Genomic DNA, 15610 nt, shown 5'->3' on the forward strand with positions numbered 1-15610 from the left:
TTATGAGAAGTCCTTTGCTAAGACTGCAAATAAAACCAATAAAGAAAATTCTTTGCTTATGCTAACACTAGAAAGAAAGGGATGAACCACATTAGCCCACTAGATATGAAAGGCATATTTATTAATGATCCTATTCAGTTGCTAACAAGGTGAATAAAGGCGGAAACACACTATTATTACGTCACGGGACTCTCGTCATGTCACTGTTTAGCATAAATTGTGAAGTCTGTCATAGAAGAAGCATCACTGTAACGTAGGGAGACCAGATTAAAAATTTGATCTTAGGGTACTCATGCTTATGTTTGGAGTATTCATTCCTCGTTTTGGGGTACTCGCATTATATCTTAAGAAAACGAACAATTTTAATAACAAATATTTTATTTCTATATTTTGTTGATTTTTACCAGTTCGTGGAATGCAAAATTAGTCAAATTTTAATAAAATTAACTGAATTATAGCCTGTGCTTTAATTTGTTTAATTCGGAAAATTTTATTGTAAAGGAAAGGAAAGGAAAGGAAAGTAAAGGACACACTAAAGGAAACTTTTATAAATATTAACATCAAATGTTTTACATAATTGTTTACAATACATATTCAGTAAACCTGATTTATTTTATCAAAAAGAAAATATTTACCTAGCAATACTTTTCATTTGAGCGAATTTTCTTTAACATTTTTTCGTTTTTTGTGCATATGCGTAAAATTCTTTGCATGACATATTGTGATTAGTTTTCACCAACAGTTCTCCTTCAAATGTTAAAGGAGATCTAATTTATTTCTATTCTTTTCCCATGCATTAAACATTAAGCTAAATACTCGCTCACTCATTGCACTTGAATGAGGCAGAGCAAAAACAAAATAATTTTTTCCATATTACATACTTCATATGTATTTAAAAATTTTATCCAAATATCTGTGGTATTTTTGAGGTCTTTTGTCTCAATATTTATATGGAATGATTTCAACAGAACTTATTCTTCATACAGCAAATCGATATCGATATCGGGAATTTTAAATTAAAAAAAAAAAGAGTTTGTTGCCTGAGCCTTAAAACATTACAATGAAATAAAAAAAGAAGTCAAGTAGAATGTAAAGGGTTACAAAGTAAGCATAATATAAATATTCTATAACGCACTTTGTAAACAGGATATAGTCTTTTTTTGAGTCTTTAAGGGTGTATTTCAGTTCGAGAGGCAACCAGAGAAAGTAACACTCTTGATCTGGTTATCAGCAGTGATCATTGGTGTATTAAGAATTTGCAGATAAAGGAACCACTAGGTGGCAGTGATCACAGTGTGCTGAAGTGGGATTTACTCAAAGAGGTAACTACCTTCAGGGGTTTTTTGCTTCCGTAAAGGGGAGTACAGTGGTCTCAGACAGTTTTTAAATTCTGTAGAGTGGGATCAACTGACAATGTTACAAACAGTAAATTCTAAGTGGGAAGCATTCAAGGAATTAATCGTGGAAGCTACTAGACTTTATATACCGATTAAGAAATAACGTTCAAGGTTTAGGCCTAAATGGTTATCAAATGAACTAATCAGACTCGTGACAGAGAAGAAAAATGCATGGGATGCATATAAATTATCAGGTGACGCAGAAGCCTGTGGCAGATATAAGCTAGTCTGTAATCAGGTCACAAAGGAAGTTCGGCAGGCGAAGGCGGATTACGAGAAATCTTTGGCAAAAGATGCTAAGAAAAACAGCAAGGATTTCTTTACTTATATAAACTCTAAAAGGAAGGGGATTAATATGATTGGTCCACTTGACATCGATGGTTCGACTGTTGATGATCCTGCTCAGATAGCAAACAAACTGAATGAGTATTTTGCATCTACATTCACACGTGAGGAATTATTACAGTTTGAAAATGGAAGAAGGTTATCAAATTGTAGCAGTGTGCTTAATGATTTTGTAATAACTGAGAGCAAAGTGGAGGAGAAATTGTTGAAGTTAAACATAAGAAAGGCACCTGGGGTGGATGGGATCTATCCAGTTATTTTAAAGGAGGCGGCAAAGCAACTAAGCAAACCCTTAGCCATAATTATGAGAGCATCCTTGGACTCAGGGGAGGTTCCCACGGACTGGAGATGTGCAAATGTGTCCCCAATTCACAAAGGTGGATCGAAGGGTGACACGAGTAATTACAGACCAGTTAGTTTAACTTCTGTTCCGGGTAAAATAATGGAGTCACTGGTTAAAGATGCATTGCAGGATCATCTAGACAAGACTGCAGCAATAATTCAAACACAGCATGGGTTTGTTAAGGGAAAGTCTTGTCTGACAAATTTGATTGGTTATTATGATGTGGTCACAAAGGAACTGGATGCAAAAAATAATTTTGATATCATACACTTGGATTTCAGGAAAGCTTTTGACACTGTTGCACATGGAAGACTACTGTACAAATTGGAGCAGAATGGTATTAAGGGTAGGTTGCTACAATGGATAAAAGGATGGTTAAGTGGGAGAAGACAGAGGGTGGTAATCAATGGGTGCTGCTCTTCGTGGACTAATGTTATTAGTGGAGTCCCACAGGGTTCGGTGTTGGGTCCACTGTTGTTTTGTGTATTTATCAATGATATTGATGAAGGTATATCAGGCTTAATGTCGAAGTTTGCAGATGACACAAAGGTTGGCAGGGTTGTTAATGACAGTAATGGCAGTGTGCTACTGCAACAGGATCTAGATAATTTCGGCAGATGGGCTAAGAAGTGGCAACTGAAGTTCAACCTTGACAAATGCAAAGTACGGCATATGGGGAGAAGTAACCCCAGAGAAACGTACCAACTGTGTGGTACTACACTTAAGGTGGTAGAAAATGAAAAAGACCTGGGAGTAATTGTGCAGTCAGATATGAAGTTTTCTGAGCAGTGCAGACAGGCTGCTAGGGCAGGTCATGGGGTTTTGTCAATGATATATAGGAATTTTGCTAGCAGGGAAAAGGAGGTGATTGTCCCTCTGTATAAGGCAATGGTCAGGCCATGCCTTGAGTACTGCGTACAGGTCTGGAGGCCTCATTTTAGGAAGGATGTAGATTTGCTTGAGCGTGTACAGAGAAGAGCAACACGATTGGTGAGGGGAATGAAGGGATTCTCTTACCAAGAGAGGCTTAAGTTCTGCAAATTGCAGTGGCTGGAGACTAGGCACCTGCGCGGTGATCTGATTGAGGTCTATAAGGCCTTGCATGGGTTGAGCACGCTGAATTCTGATGGGATCCTTCCACTTGTTCAGATTACGAACCTAAGGGGGCATAAATTCAAATTAAGAAAAGACAGATGTAGAATAGATGTGCGGAAATTTGCCTTTAGCCAGCGGGTGGTTAATTGCTGGAACAAACTTCCATCTCTCGTTGTGGAAGTTGATAGGTTAAATAAATTTAAGGAGGAACTGGACAGGTATTTGGAGGGAATGGTGTGATTTTTTTTTTTTTTTTTTTGGCTGATGCTGCATAAGCTCCTACACTTGCTTTCTTGCATCATGTGCCACTACTACTACTATTTCAACAATAACTTTATCGACAATTAAATATTTCTTCCTAAATAATCATCTAAACAGGGTGTTTTAGGATATCTGCTTTTTTTCAAATATCCCATTTCAAATTATAAAAAAGGGACATCTTGGAAATTTATAATAATTCCAAAAAAGGGGTATTATATCCCGAAATGGGGTACATCTGGCAACCCTACTTTAATGCTGTACATGTATATGCGTTTCGCTTCAGCTTTCATCAAAGAGGAAAGCTGAGCGAAACAGTAGTAGTAGTAGTGGTATGTGATGCAAGAAAGCAAGTGTATGAGCTTATGCAGCATCAGCCAAAAAAAAAAAAAAAAAAAATCACACCATTCCCTCCAAATGCCTGTCCAGTTCCTCCTTAAATTTATTTAACCTATCAACTTTCAGAACGACAGATGGAAGTTTGTTCCAGCAATTGGCCACCCGCTGGCTAAAGGCAAATTTCCACACATCTATTCTACATCTGTCATTTCTTAATTTGAATTTATGCTCCCTTAGGTTCGTAATCTGAACAAGTGGAAGGATCCCATCAGAATTCAGCGTGCTGAACCCATTCAAGGCCTTATACACCTCAATAAGATCACCACGCACGTGCCTAGTCTCCAGCCACTGCAATTTGCAGAACTTAAGCCTCTCTTGGTAAGAGGATCCCTTCATTCCCCTCACCAATCTTGTTGCCCTTCTCTGTACACGCTCAAGCAAATCTACATCCTTCCTAAAATGAGGCCTCCAAACCTGTACGCAGTACTCAAGGCACAGCCTGACCATTGCCTTATACAGAGGGACAATCACCTCCCTCTCACTGCTAGCAAAATTCCTAGATATCATTGACAAAATCCCTGACCTGGCCCGGCAGCCAGTCTGCATTGCTCAGAAAACTTCATATCTGACTGCACAATTACTCCCAGGTCTTTTTCATTTTCTACCATCTTAAGTATAGTACCACACAGTTGGTATGTTTCTCTGGGGTTACTTCTACCCATATGCAGTACTTTGTATTTGTCAAGGTTAAACTTCAGTTGCCACTTCTTAGCGCATCTGCCCAAATTATCTAGATCCTGTTGCAGTAGCACACTGCCATTACTGTCGTTAACAACCCTGGCAACCTTTGTATCATCTGCAAACTTCGACACTAAGCCTGATATACCTTCATCAATATCACTGATAAAGATACAAAACAACAGTGGACCCAACACCAAACCGTGTGGGACTCCACTAATAACATTAGTCCACGAAGAGCAGCATCCATTAATTACCACCCTCTGTCTTCTCCCACTCAACCATCCTTTTATCCATTGTAGCAACTTACCCTTAATACCATTCTGCTCCAATGTGTACAATAGTCTTCCATGCGCAACAGTGTCAAAAGCTTTCCTGAAATCCTAATATATGATATCAAAATTATTTTTTATATCCAGTTCCTTTGTAACCACATCATAATATCCTATCAAATTTGTCAGACAAGACTTTTCTTTAACAAACCCATGCTGTGTCTAGATGATCCTGCAATGCATCTTTAATTAGTGACTCCTTATTTTACCCGGAACAGAACTAACTGGTCTGTAATTACTCGTGTTACCCTTCGATCCCCCCCCCCTTTGTGAATTGGGTACATTTGCACATCTCCAGTCCGTGGAGATGAGAGCATCCTTGGACTCAGGGGAGGTCCTCACGGCCTGGAGATGTGCGAATGTATCCCCAATTCACGAAGGGTGACACGAGTAATTACTGACCAGTTAGTTTAACTTCTGTTCCGGGTAAAATAATGGAGTCATTGGTTATTAATTGATCTGAAATGAATTGAACTGGAAATGAATTGCCACAGTTCATTCTTCTTCAGATAGTATGCCACAGAAAGGGATATCCCTTTCTGTGGCATACTTTTTCATCATTACTTTTGTTTTAGCCATATTCATCTTTAGTCCAAAATCCATACTAACTCTGCATAAATGATTAAGATTTTACTCCAATTCTTTGGGATTGTGGCTTATGATCTGAACTATTTCACCTTCAGAAATGTTTAATAAATCCCATTCAGTGATTACTCCCTTGGAAGAACACCCCAGGGGCTCACATCTGGTGATTATGGGCTTGGCACACCCTGGGTCCTGAGCTGGATATCATCATTCTTCTCTTTCTTGGTGATTTCTTTCTACTTTTGACTCTCTCTCTCTCACTCAGGATAACTCGGGGAATTTTCTTTTTTTTCTTTCTTTTTTTTGGCTGGTGCAGCATAAACCTCAGGCTTCCTTGCACCATGTAGCTAATAATAACAATAATTGAAGGAGCAGTAACTGAAAAGGTGGAGTCATATACTTATCTGGGACAAATCATTAGTTGTAATAATGATAAATGGCTGGAATTCAAGAAAAGAATAAATTTTGGATGGATAGCATTCAGGAAATATAGTCACATACTGAGGGGCAATATCCTAATTTGTTTGAAACGTAAAATAATGAACCAATGTCTACTCCCCACCATGACTTATGGAAGTGAAACTTGAGCACTCACCAAAAGAATGGAAGAGAAGCTGAGAACTACACAGTGAAGAATGAAATGAATTATATTGGGAATCAGACTGTTAGATAAGAAGAGAAACACATGGATTAGGCAGCAAACTCAAGTAAAGGACATTCTTATCAAAACTAAAGAACTAAAATGGTCTTGGGCAAGACGCATATCTTGAAGACATGATGACAGATGGACTTTTTTTTTTTTTTTTTTATTTGGTAGTTGTTGGCGCATCGGCTTCTGTGGCCATATTGCACCTCCCAAGGTTTTTGCAGTACTTTGATGCAAGCCCAAGGCGGGAATCGAACCCGCGACCTTTGGGTTGCCGGGCAGGTACTTTACCCACTCGGCTGACAGATGGACTAAGAAAATAACAGAATGGTACCCAAGAGGAGCTAGAAGAAAATCTGGAAGGCAATGATGGAGATGGACAGGTGAAATTCATGAGAATTTCATGAAAATTACTGGAAAATTGAAATACTGTAAGGTTAATTTTGAATAAGGAATTATTCCGTCAAAATACAAAACAAATTTTTAAATTAAATTTATTAACAACAAAAAACTACTTCTCAACGCTAAAAATTGAACTTGTAAGAAATTGTTGAGTTGTGTAAATTGAAATGATCAACTTGTTCGTCCTCTAAATTAGTTAATTGCAATACTGTTGGTCTATTTTCCTCCTTTGGCCATTTTCGAGCGTCCCTCTGACTGAATATTTGCAGTGAGTATGCAGAGTTTGTTTGTTATTTGGTTTTTAGGAGCATTAGCAACGAAGGCCATATTGCTCCGGGTTATGCAGTGGTCATTCCCTGACCTTTCCGCATCCTCCGTATTTGGTGGTGACGGGCTCGAACCCCGGTCTAATCAAGGAGCGTGTGCTATGCACTGCTGCTCCTTCCCACCTGGCTACGGAGTCGCTGAGTATGCAGAGTAGCTGGTCGAAGTGGAGGGTGCTCTGGAATAGGCACAGGAGCAACATCCTTGATGTTGTTATTTGTTTTTGGATATTCTTACTTATGTGCTCAAAACAGATTATTTACTTGTAATTTATTTTTCTATTAGCATTTCCTCCATTTTCCTCTTGTCACGCGGTCACACATAAAGAAATTTCTGTTCGAACAGAAATATATGAGCTCCTGAAAACATGTTTCAGCCTTGAAGGCAAATGTGTTAACTTGTGAATACAGCCAATGACAACAGTGCATCTCCAAAGCAATAAACTAAATGGGAAATATACCTCCCCCACATTTGACGATAGACATGTATACCAGTGAAGTCCCGTGAAGTGATAGTAGTGTGTTTCCACCCTAAATGTTTTGCATCTATGCATGAAGAAGTTTTTAGTGATGGGGAGCTAACTGATTTTGTAAGCTAAAACTAAAAGTGAATAAGGCACCTGTGGCTGATGGGATCTATCCAGTTATACTAAAGAAGAGGTAAACAAATCTTTAGCTATTATTAAGAAAGCATCCTTGGATTCAAGAGAAGTATGAAGATTGTTGGTGCGCAAATGTGTCTCCTAATTCACAAAGGATAACAATGAAAAGAACTGAATAATGGAGTCGGTGATCAAAGAAGGATCACATTCATAAGAATGCAGTTATACAGAAATCAGAACATAGATTTCTTCAGGAGGTTACCTTGTCTGAACAACCTGATTAGCTACTATGACATAGTAACAAAGGAAACTGGATGCAATAAAAATAATTTTGGCATCATATACTTAGTTTTCAGTAAAGCTTTCGATACTGTTCAACATGATGTAGTGTGGCATGTTACTGCTATGGATAAAGAGACGGTTGAATGGCAGAAGGAAGAGCGTTATTAATGAGCACTGCTCTTCTTGGATAAATGTTATTAGTAGAATCTCACAGGATTGAGTGCTACACCTCTTACTGTTTTCAATATTTACTATCAATATTTTTGAAGCCATATATGAAGTTTAATGTCTATGTTTGCATTTGATACAAATGTTGGGTAATAACAGGAACCAAGTCATACTACTAAACAAGACCTAGGTCTTGTTTAGGTCTTGGCAAATGAAATGTAGGAGGGCAACAATAATCCCAGAATAACATACAGATTAGGTGGTACCAACACTCAAGTGGTGTAGAACAAAAGAGACTTAGGGTAACTGTATAGTCCAACATGAAGTTCTCTGACCAGTGCAGAAAGTCTGCTAGGGCAGCTTATGGCATTCTGTTAATAATATACAGCAACTCTGAAATCAGGTAGAAGGTGTTTATGCAGTTGTATAATGGCTAGTCATCCTGATTAGAGCATATACATCTGGAAGCATTTTAGGAAGGATGTGAATCTATTGGAACAGATGCAGAGAAGCTCAACAAGATTAGAGAGACAGAGAATCTTTTCTTTATTGCAAATCATTCACATGGAATGGTAATGCAAAGTAATTGTGGATAAAAAGGAGACCTGATTGAGGTGTTTAAGGCTTTAAACGGATTGAATATACAAAATGCAGATGGTATCGTTACTCTTGCTCAGATGGCACACACACACATAAGGGGACAAATTTAAATTGAAAAGAGATGCTTACACGAAAAATGTGCAAAATTTTGTTTTTACCCACAGCATAATAGATTTTCGGAACAAAGTGCCATTGGGTGTTATGGGTAGTTAAATAAATTAAAGGATTAGAAAAATTGTTAAAGGCAATTTATAGATGATATGGATATTTTCCCTCCCTTGACTGATGATGTATAAGCATGCTTCTTTGCATCATTTATCACTACTTGTTCACTACATTTATCACTACATCATTTGTCACATTACAGAAGAATCATTCATTTTCATTAATCTTTCATCCTGGTAATGCTTTTAAGTGACTCATAGCACACTGAACACAGATTATTCATTTTTTGTAATAAATAATGAATGATTACCATAGTGATCAGTGCAACTTTTGTTTTAAACATTGTTAGGTTACCTAAAATAGCTCTCACAATTCAATAATCTGCTTTAGATAACCTTAATTGTTATATTTTAGGTTACCTACTGGCAGAGTAAATTTCACTAACAGGAATAGTTACAACTAAAAAAACAGAACTGTGAAGGGTTAATAAAGAAGCTAATTTCACCTGTTTTAAGTTTCTGGTTAAGTTACTTTAAAAATATGTTAAAATTATTATTATCCATTATAACAAGTGAATAATAACGAAACATGCACAATCATTTTGCCAGTCACAAACCATCTTGAAAAACAAAAACATTTTATTCATGGTTATCTTGAGGATGCTAACACAAATATACTTTCTGTACTGAGTGTGGTGCTGTTTCTTTGGAAATTTGGTATTATTTCCTCTTGATAAACATTTTTTGGAATAGGAGAGAGTTAAAAAACACATGGCGAAAGTAGTTCAGAGAGTAACTGCAAATTTAATTTTATATATGGACGATTCAGTGACATTCTTCATTATAATGATAATAAATAAAGTTCCATTTATACTCAAGTACAGCCGCCACAACACCATAACAATTATATCAAAGCTGAAATACCAGCTCAACAGTCAGAAATGAGTTGTGCATTTTTTGAGGAAGCAAAAAAACTAAAGGGTTACCAAATGGACCACTGCCAGCTCCTTGTGTTTTTGTAAATAAATTGGCATCAGACCACTATTCACAAACACGTGGTATCTTTAATTAGTAATAAGCTCAAATAAACATTCTATTAATTGGCATCGGACCACTATTCACAAACATGTGGTATCTTTAATTAGTAATAAGTGCAAACAAACAAACAACCTATTAATTTTTTATAACTTTTACTCAAAGTAAATTAGAAGGTTTAAAAATTGCTTACAGTAATCAAATATATAACTAAACTGATGCTTTATGAGGAAAACTTACCTGCATCATGGCGTTCTCGTTCCCTTTCTTTAAGTCTTTGTGAGTATGTTGATTTATTATGGTATCGTGGGCTATGCCTACTGTCAGGGCTGTCATTTCTTCCATAATTGTTACCATTACCAGTCGTTGGCGATTCTCGCATTTTGTCATTGTAACGATCACTAAAACCAGTCTTGGAGGAATACTTGCTTGTATTCTATGGAAGAATCACAGTAAGCACTTTATAATACCAATTTCCAGGTACCTGCAGAAAAAAAGTATATCACCAGAAACAAAGAAATAAAACTATGCAAATAATTACTGGTTAGCAATTACTTAATTTCAAAGTCGTAATGAGTAGAACAAATTTAGATATCTGAATAACAACAACAGTAGTTTAATAAATCTGTCCAAATGAAACTATTAATTTTTCTGATACCGTCACAAGGTTTAATTAAGCTCTCATTACAAACTTTGAATATCAAGATTACTCCGATCTGTTACAAACTACTTATCTTGAAGTGTGCTGTCACCCATTTTTCTTTTTTATTCCGAATTTTTCTGTTAAATTCTGTTTTCCTTTAAGCCTGCTCACTGCATATATTCACATAATGCAATTTCCCTTTTTCCACTCAAATAGGTTGTTTGTTATTTGTTTCAAGGTTCCTAGTATGCTGATTCATATGATATACGAATTCAAGTGGTTCACCATGTATTGTATTTGTCTGTTAACACTGATTTGCACATTTTGTGAGATGAAAAATCTGGAATACTACTCCATCAACTGAACTGTTTATGATATGCAGTAACAAGGAGGGGAGGGGAGGGGGGGGCAATTAGCAACCCCATGCAGTGATGCCAAATAAAGCATCTGAAACAAATTTCATTTAATCTAAACAAGGCATTACTATGAAAGTCAACATAAACAGGCAATTTTAGACTAGATTAGATTAGACAGAGCCATGTTGCAATTTAATTTCAAGATGAAGATGACCATTTGAGTGCAGTTCACACATCCTTCCTCATCCCATTTGTTACAATTTTTTTCAACAGCAGGTAGTTTCTTTATGTATAGACATCACCCTCCCCATTTAAAAAATTAATCACTGTAGGAAACATAAAAACAAGGTAAGCCTGACACCTGAGTAAATCTGAAAAGTTGCTCATGCATAACATGTCTGTAAACTGAATATCTGCCAGAATACATGCGGGAGAAAAAATGAGTTTTAGAGGAGAACCTTATTAGCATATCTCTGTTTGAGTCGAAACTACAACAGAGTGGGAAAAACCTAAGAGAATTCTTCTGATCTTATCGCTCTAAGTTGTTAGGCTCAAAAGCCTTTGTTCATTATAAGAACATTAATTCTAAAGTCCATGGGATCCTCATCCAAGACTTTCATTTCAATACTGAATGCTGAGAAAAATTGTTTATCACAAACAACATATTAAAAATAATGGTTTACACCAATTATATTAATACAAGATTTATTCCTTGGTTTTGAACAAGTTTCAAATACTCACTGCACAGCTAATGCTAATAATTTAAGACAAGACAATATGATGCCGTAAACGAGAGAAAAATTTGTGGGTATTCTGATTTTGACTTTAAAATAAATTTCAGAAATACTGCTTTGGCTCTTTATTTCAAAGAAGTATCTATTCTTGTTATATTTAAAGCACATTACTCTTAGGGCATTTAACACCAGTTAGTAAAACCATGTCCCCTGCTTGTCTGGATTGCATTTATTTTCCACTAAAATGAAAGCTATATATTATATTCATGAAATAAACATGGAAGTTGGTTTCAAAGAATTTATCTGATAAATCTAGTGCTGAAGGCCATGTTTTTACTTATCCTTCAGAATAGTTATTCTCTGTTAGCACTCCCCACTCCATCCCATTAAGATTATATTCTAAACAATGAACTGCCTGCCTGGTGGCTCTTATGCATTTACATCAATTTGTAACACCAGTTATGGTCCATAAAACATGGCTTCTAAGCCAAATTTGGTGTATATTACACAGTAAAGCACAACCTTTTACAGTCTTAGGACCAACTTCAGCATTAATCACTTGGGTTTTATTTATTTTCAATTGATATATTAGAACTAAGGAGTGCTGTGACAATGTATCTTCCAGTTCATTCTTTAGCTTCTCTATGGGAGGTGTTGCATATGCAAATAAAGCAAATGTTTGTATGCAAAAATATCCCAGCCCATGCTATTGAAATTATTTTCATCTTTAAGTTGTTGCCTTGCCTTTCAATTACTTCTCGTTATCACAATTACATTTGTGAAGGAGGCTGAAGGAATGCAAAGCTATTTCAAAAAACATTTTTTTATTTTTCATGCTAACTGAAAGCCACACAACTCCATTTTTGTCGGATATGGCGGACCCACTGGTTGTGCATACCTCAATAATAGAAATTTTACCTTTAGAATAGGGTGCCCCCCCTCCTGACTGCCTCAGTCTTAGGGTGATCCCCCCCTTCCAACTATTTTAAAATAGAAAACGAGTTCCCGATTTTAAAACAGCGGACGGGGGTGGGTAATACCCTAACACTAACCAAAGCGGATTAGGCATGTCATTTTGCAAGAGGGGGACCCCGTTCTAAAGTTTTACCGGAATTTCTAAATCTCACTTTTTTCTTTTTTTTTTAATTTCGAATTCCATTTTGTTTAGTATTTACAAGTAAACTGTAAATACAACTCAACCACAAAGGAATCCAAATTTAACATAAAACGGATGACGCCAATTTAAATCCTTCAGCAGCTACAGTGCAGAATGCAATCGATCTTTCTGCTGCAGTTTGTGAAGTTAATACAACTTACTATGTCTGATTACACAATATAGGTATGAATGTTTTCTAGATGACAATACCACTGTATTCGATAGTTAAAACTTCTATGCTTTAAGTAATACCACTCCAATAGTCGTCTGCTGTCACTAACCTCATAGGGATGGGCTTGATTCCTGTCGAAGTACCTGCCAAATGAACAATAACAAGGGTATTAGTATATGTTTACTAACAATAAATACATTAGCTAAAGCTTAAATACAAATCTTTAACTCAATTCATATTGATTTTGATAAGAATGATGGGCCGAATTGAAAGATGGCGTCCTTTTTTCAATAATCAAACTTTTAAGTATTCTTTATTTCATCCGTCTTAATACATAAAAAGATAGGCCTACAAACAAATAGAATGGGGGACTTTACATAACCGTACCCATCATTGAGCCTTGGAAGTTTCCTTGCATGCATTACCATTAATGCTAATAAAATTAAAATATGTAATGCAGATTATTCTCTCCAAGAGGAAAGTCTATCAAGGGGTATTTGGACCATTTACAAGAATACAACTTCGGTCACTTGATCCAACGCCATGACACATCCGGGCACCTTTAGAGCATTACAATTTGTTGAAACGTCACGTAAACCAGTTTTATGCTGTTGCACATAATTAAGTATTTTTACAAAATAAAATTAGCTTTTTAATAATCACGATTATTAATAAACTACTGAATTTCATTAATTTTATCAAAATATTAAGTCACATGTGTTATTATTCTTCAGTATGGCGCTCTGAGGATCTGTCAGTACCAATACCAGTGTCAAATTTAATGATTTTCTGCGATGTTCTTTGCTTCTTTGTAGTAAAATCATGATGCGTTTGAATATTATATTCACTTGCTGATTACCTATCATAAGAACTGAAAATGACGTTGTAGCGAACAAAATGAAACTGCTATTGTTTATAATATTTCCTCTTGAGTGGACGCTAACCTTTTAATTCCATTCGATTATATACTGCTGCTGTTTGAAGTTTTGTGTGTGTTTGTTTTCGTTATTTTCTTTTATTTTTACAATAAAAATGTTTAATGAGTATTACTTCATAAAGATTTTCACTTGTGTGAAATTCCGCTTATAAGTTGTCAGTAAATATCGATTTGTAAAGGGCTTTTTAGTGAATTCATTTGCCGGTGTTTATTTTAAATCAACTTAGGATATAAACAAATGAAACAAGGTGAGTAAACTAATCGTAATAATTCATTCATAATAGGTGTGATTTTCGTTACGTTTGCAGTTTTGTTTTTTTTTCATGTAAACAGTGTTGCATGATTACGTATTTTGCGAAATGCTTTAGTGTTAGTATCAATATGAGTAAATGTCTAAAAAAACTCAAGGAAGCAAAGCTTGTGTAGAATTTTCCGTTAAAAAGTAAATGAAAATATAAAAATAAAATCTCCTTAGGCTTATATTTTATGTGCTATTTCCAAATATTTATCTGCGTAAAACTCTGGCATTTGGTAAATCTTCTCAATAATTGATTACTCATTGACTGAAAAGTAATCAATTATTTGAAAGTGCAAATAATTTTCTTACATCCAGTTTACAGTTATCTTTTCTTTGAATCTTATACTAGACAGAAAACGTGCCACATGATCATTAAGTTTTTCTCATTACTTTAAGGCCTTGTATACTGCATTCATAACCCCCAAGTAGATGTCTAGAGTAAAACTCCAGATTAGAGTACCCCATCTAACATGGTGGCTAGAACAACAGTGGGAAAGCAGTGATTGACAAGTTGTGACTGCCCACTGTCTTCCTAAGTTGATGTCTAGGGTGTTTATTTCCCCCCACTTGCTAACTCATTTTCCGATTCAAAATCAGCCACATTAGGGGGAGGGGGGTAAAAACCCAACTATGCTAAGCACTCCATTCCAAGATGACACAAAACAATCAGAAAGAAAACACCACCACAATAATCAGCGAATCGCAGAACTGAGTGGGAGGAACTTTCACTTGTCAATCACTTCTTTCCTCACCATGTTGGGTGGGGTGCCCTAATCTGGAGTTCAGCCGATGTCTAGTTTCCAAACATTCTCGCTTACAGAATTGGAATCTCTTCTTTAATACCACATTGCATCCACAACTGGTCTCAGTTGCTTCCTTGTACCTGTTTCAAGCAAGTTGATATCACTTCCTTAAATGAGGTATCCAGATGTGTAAACATATCCAAGTTTGTGGTGTTACTGTTTATAAGCATAGTGGGGTGATTACCTCTTTATTTGTACTTGTAAAAGTCTTACATCATTATGGAACAAAAGGTTGCTCTTACAAAGAAAGGCTTCATTTCTGTAAATTGCAGCATCTGGAGACTAAGTACCTGCGGGGAGATCTGATTAAGGTGTTTAAGACTTTGAATGGATTGAGCAAGTTAAATGTTGATAGCATTCTTCCCTCTTGCTGATACCACAAATGAGGGGCCATAAATTCGAGGCGCCTCCGTAGCCAGGTGGGCAGGAGCAGCAGTGCGTAGCCCATGCTTCTTGATTAGACCGGGGTTCGAGCCCATAACCACCAAATACGGATGATGCCGAAAGGTCAGGGAATGACCACTGCATATCCCCAGAGCAATATGGCCTTAGTTGCTAATGCTCCTAAAAACCAAATGACAGCATAACAACTATAAATTCAAGTTGAGGAAGGATGATTGCAGGATAGATGTGCAGAAGTTTGCCTTCAGCCAGCAGTTCATTGATTGTTGGAAAAAACTTCCATTTATTTTTGTGGAAGTAGGCGGTTTGAATAAATTCAAGAAAGAATTAGACAAATTCTTGGAAGGTATGGATGGGTGAAGAGTGCGTTTTTTTTTTTTTTTTTCCTCATGCTACATAAGCTTGCTATCTTGCATCATTTGCCACTGCTACTATTACCAATTTACCATGATCCC

The 15610-nt window shown here is 36.4% G+C and overlaps 2 protein-coding genes across 5 annotated transcripts in view; one reads left to right on the forward strand and one right to left on the reverse strand.

Moving 5' to 3' along the window:
• wcy (WW domain-containing adapter protein with coiled-coil wacky) overlaps positions 1–13257 on the reverse strand; it is a 252625-nt gene extending 239368 nt beyond the window's left edge. For 3 of the 4 annotated variants that reach the window (XM_090388071.1, XM_090388070.1, XM_090388073.1), the window contains exons 1-3: positions 13103–13257; positions 12825–12858; positions 9895–10090 (exon numbers count right to left, since the gene is read on the reverse strand). In XM_090388071.1, coding sequence (XP_090244197.1) covers positions 9895–10090; positions 12825–12858; positions 13103–13143 — 271 coding nt within the window. In that variant the 5' untranslated portion in view covers positions 13144–13257. Of the gene's footprint in view, positions 1–9894; positions 10139–12824; positions 12859–13102 lie in introns of all 4 variants that reach the window. The other variant, XM_090388074.1, reaches the window with a different exon arrangement.
• A 545-nt stretch (positions 13258–13802) lies between these two features.
• metro (membrane palmitoylated protein 7-like protein metro) overlaps positions 13803–15610 on the forward strand; it is a 300602-nt gene continuing 298794 nt past the window's right edge. Inside the window, exon 1 of the mRNA XM_090387397.1 lies at positions 13803–13900. The gene's annotated coding sequence lies outside the window, so the exon portion shown is untranslated. The remainder of the gene's footprint in view (positions 13901–15610) is intronic.

This window comes from Mastigoproctus giganteus, chromosome 13, assembly GCF_048544385.1.
Source record: "Mastigoproctus giganteus isolate SK-2022 chromosome 13, ASM4854438v1, whole genome shotgun sequence".
Lineage (NCBI taxonomy): Eukaryota > Metazoa > Arthropoda > Arachnida > Uropygi > Thelyphonidae > Mastigoproctus > Mastigoproctus giganteus.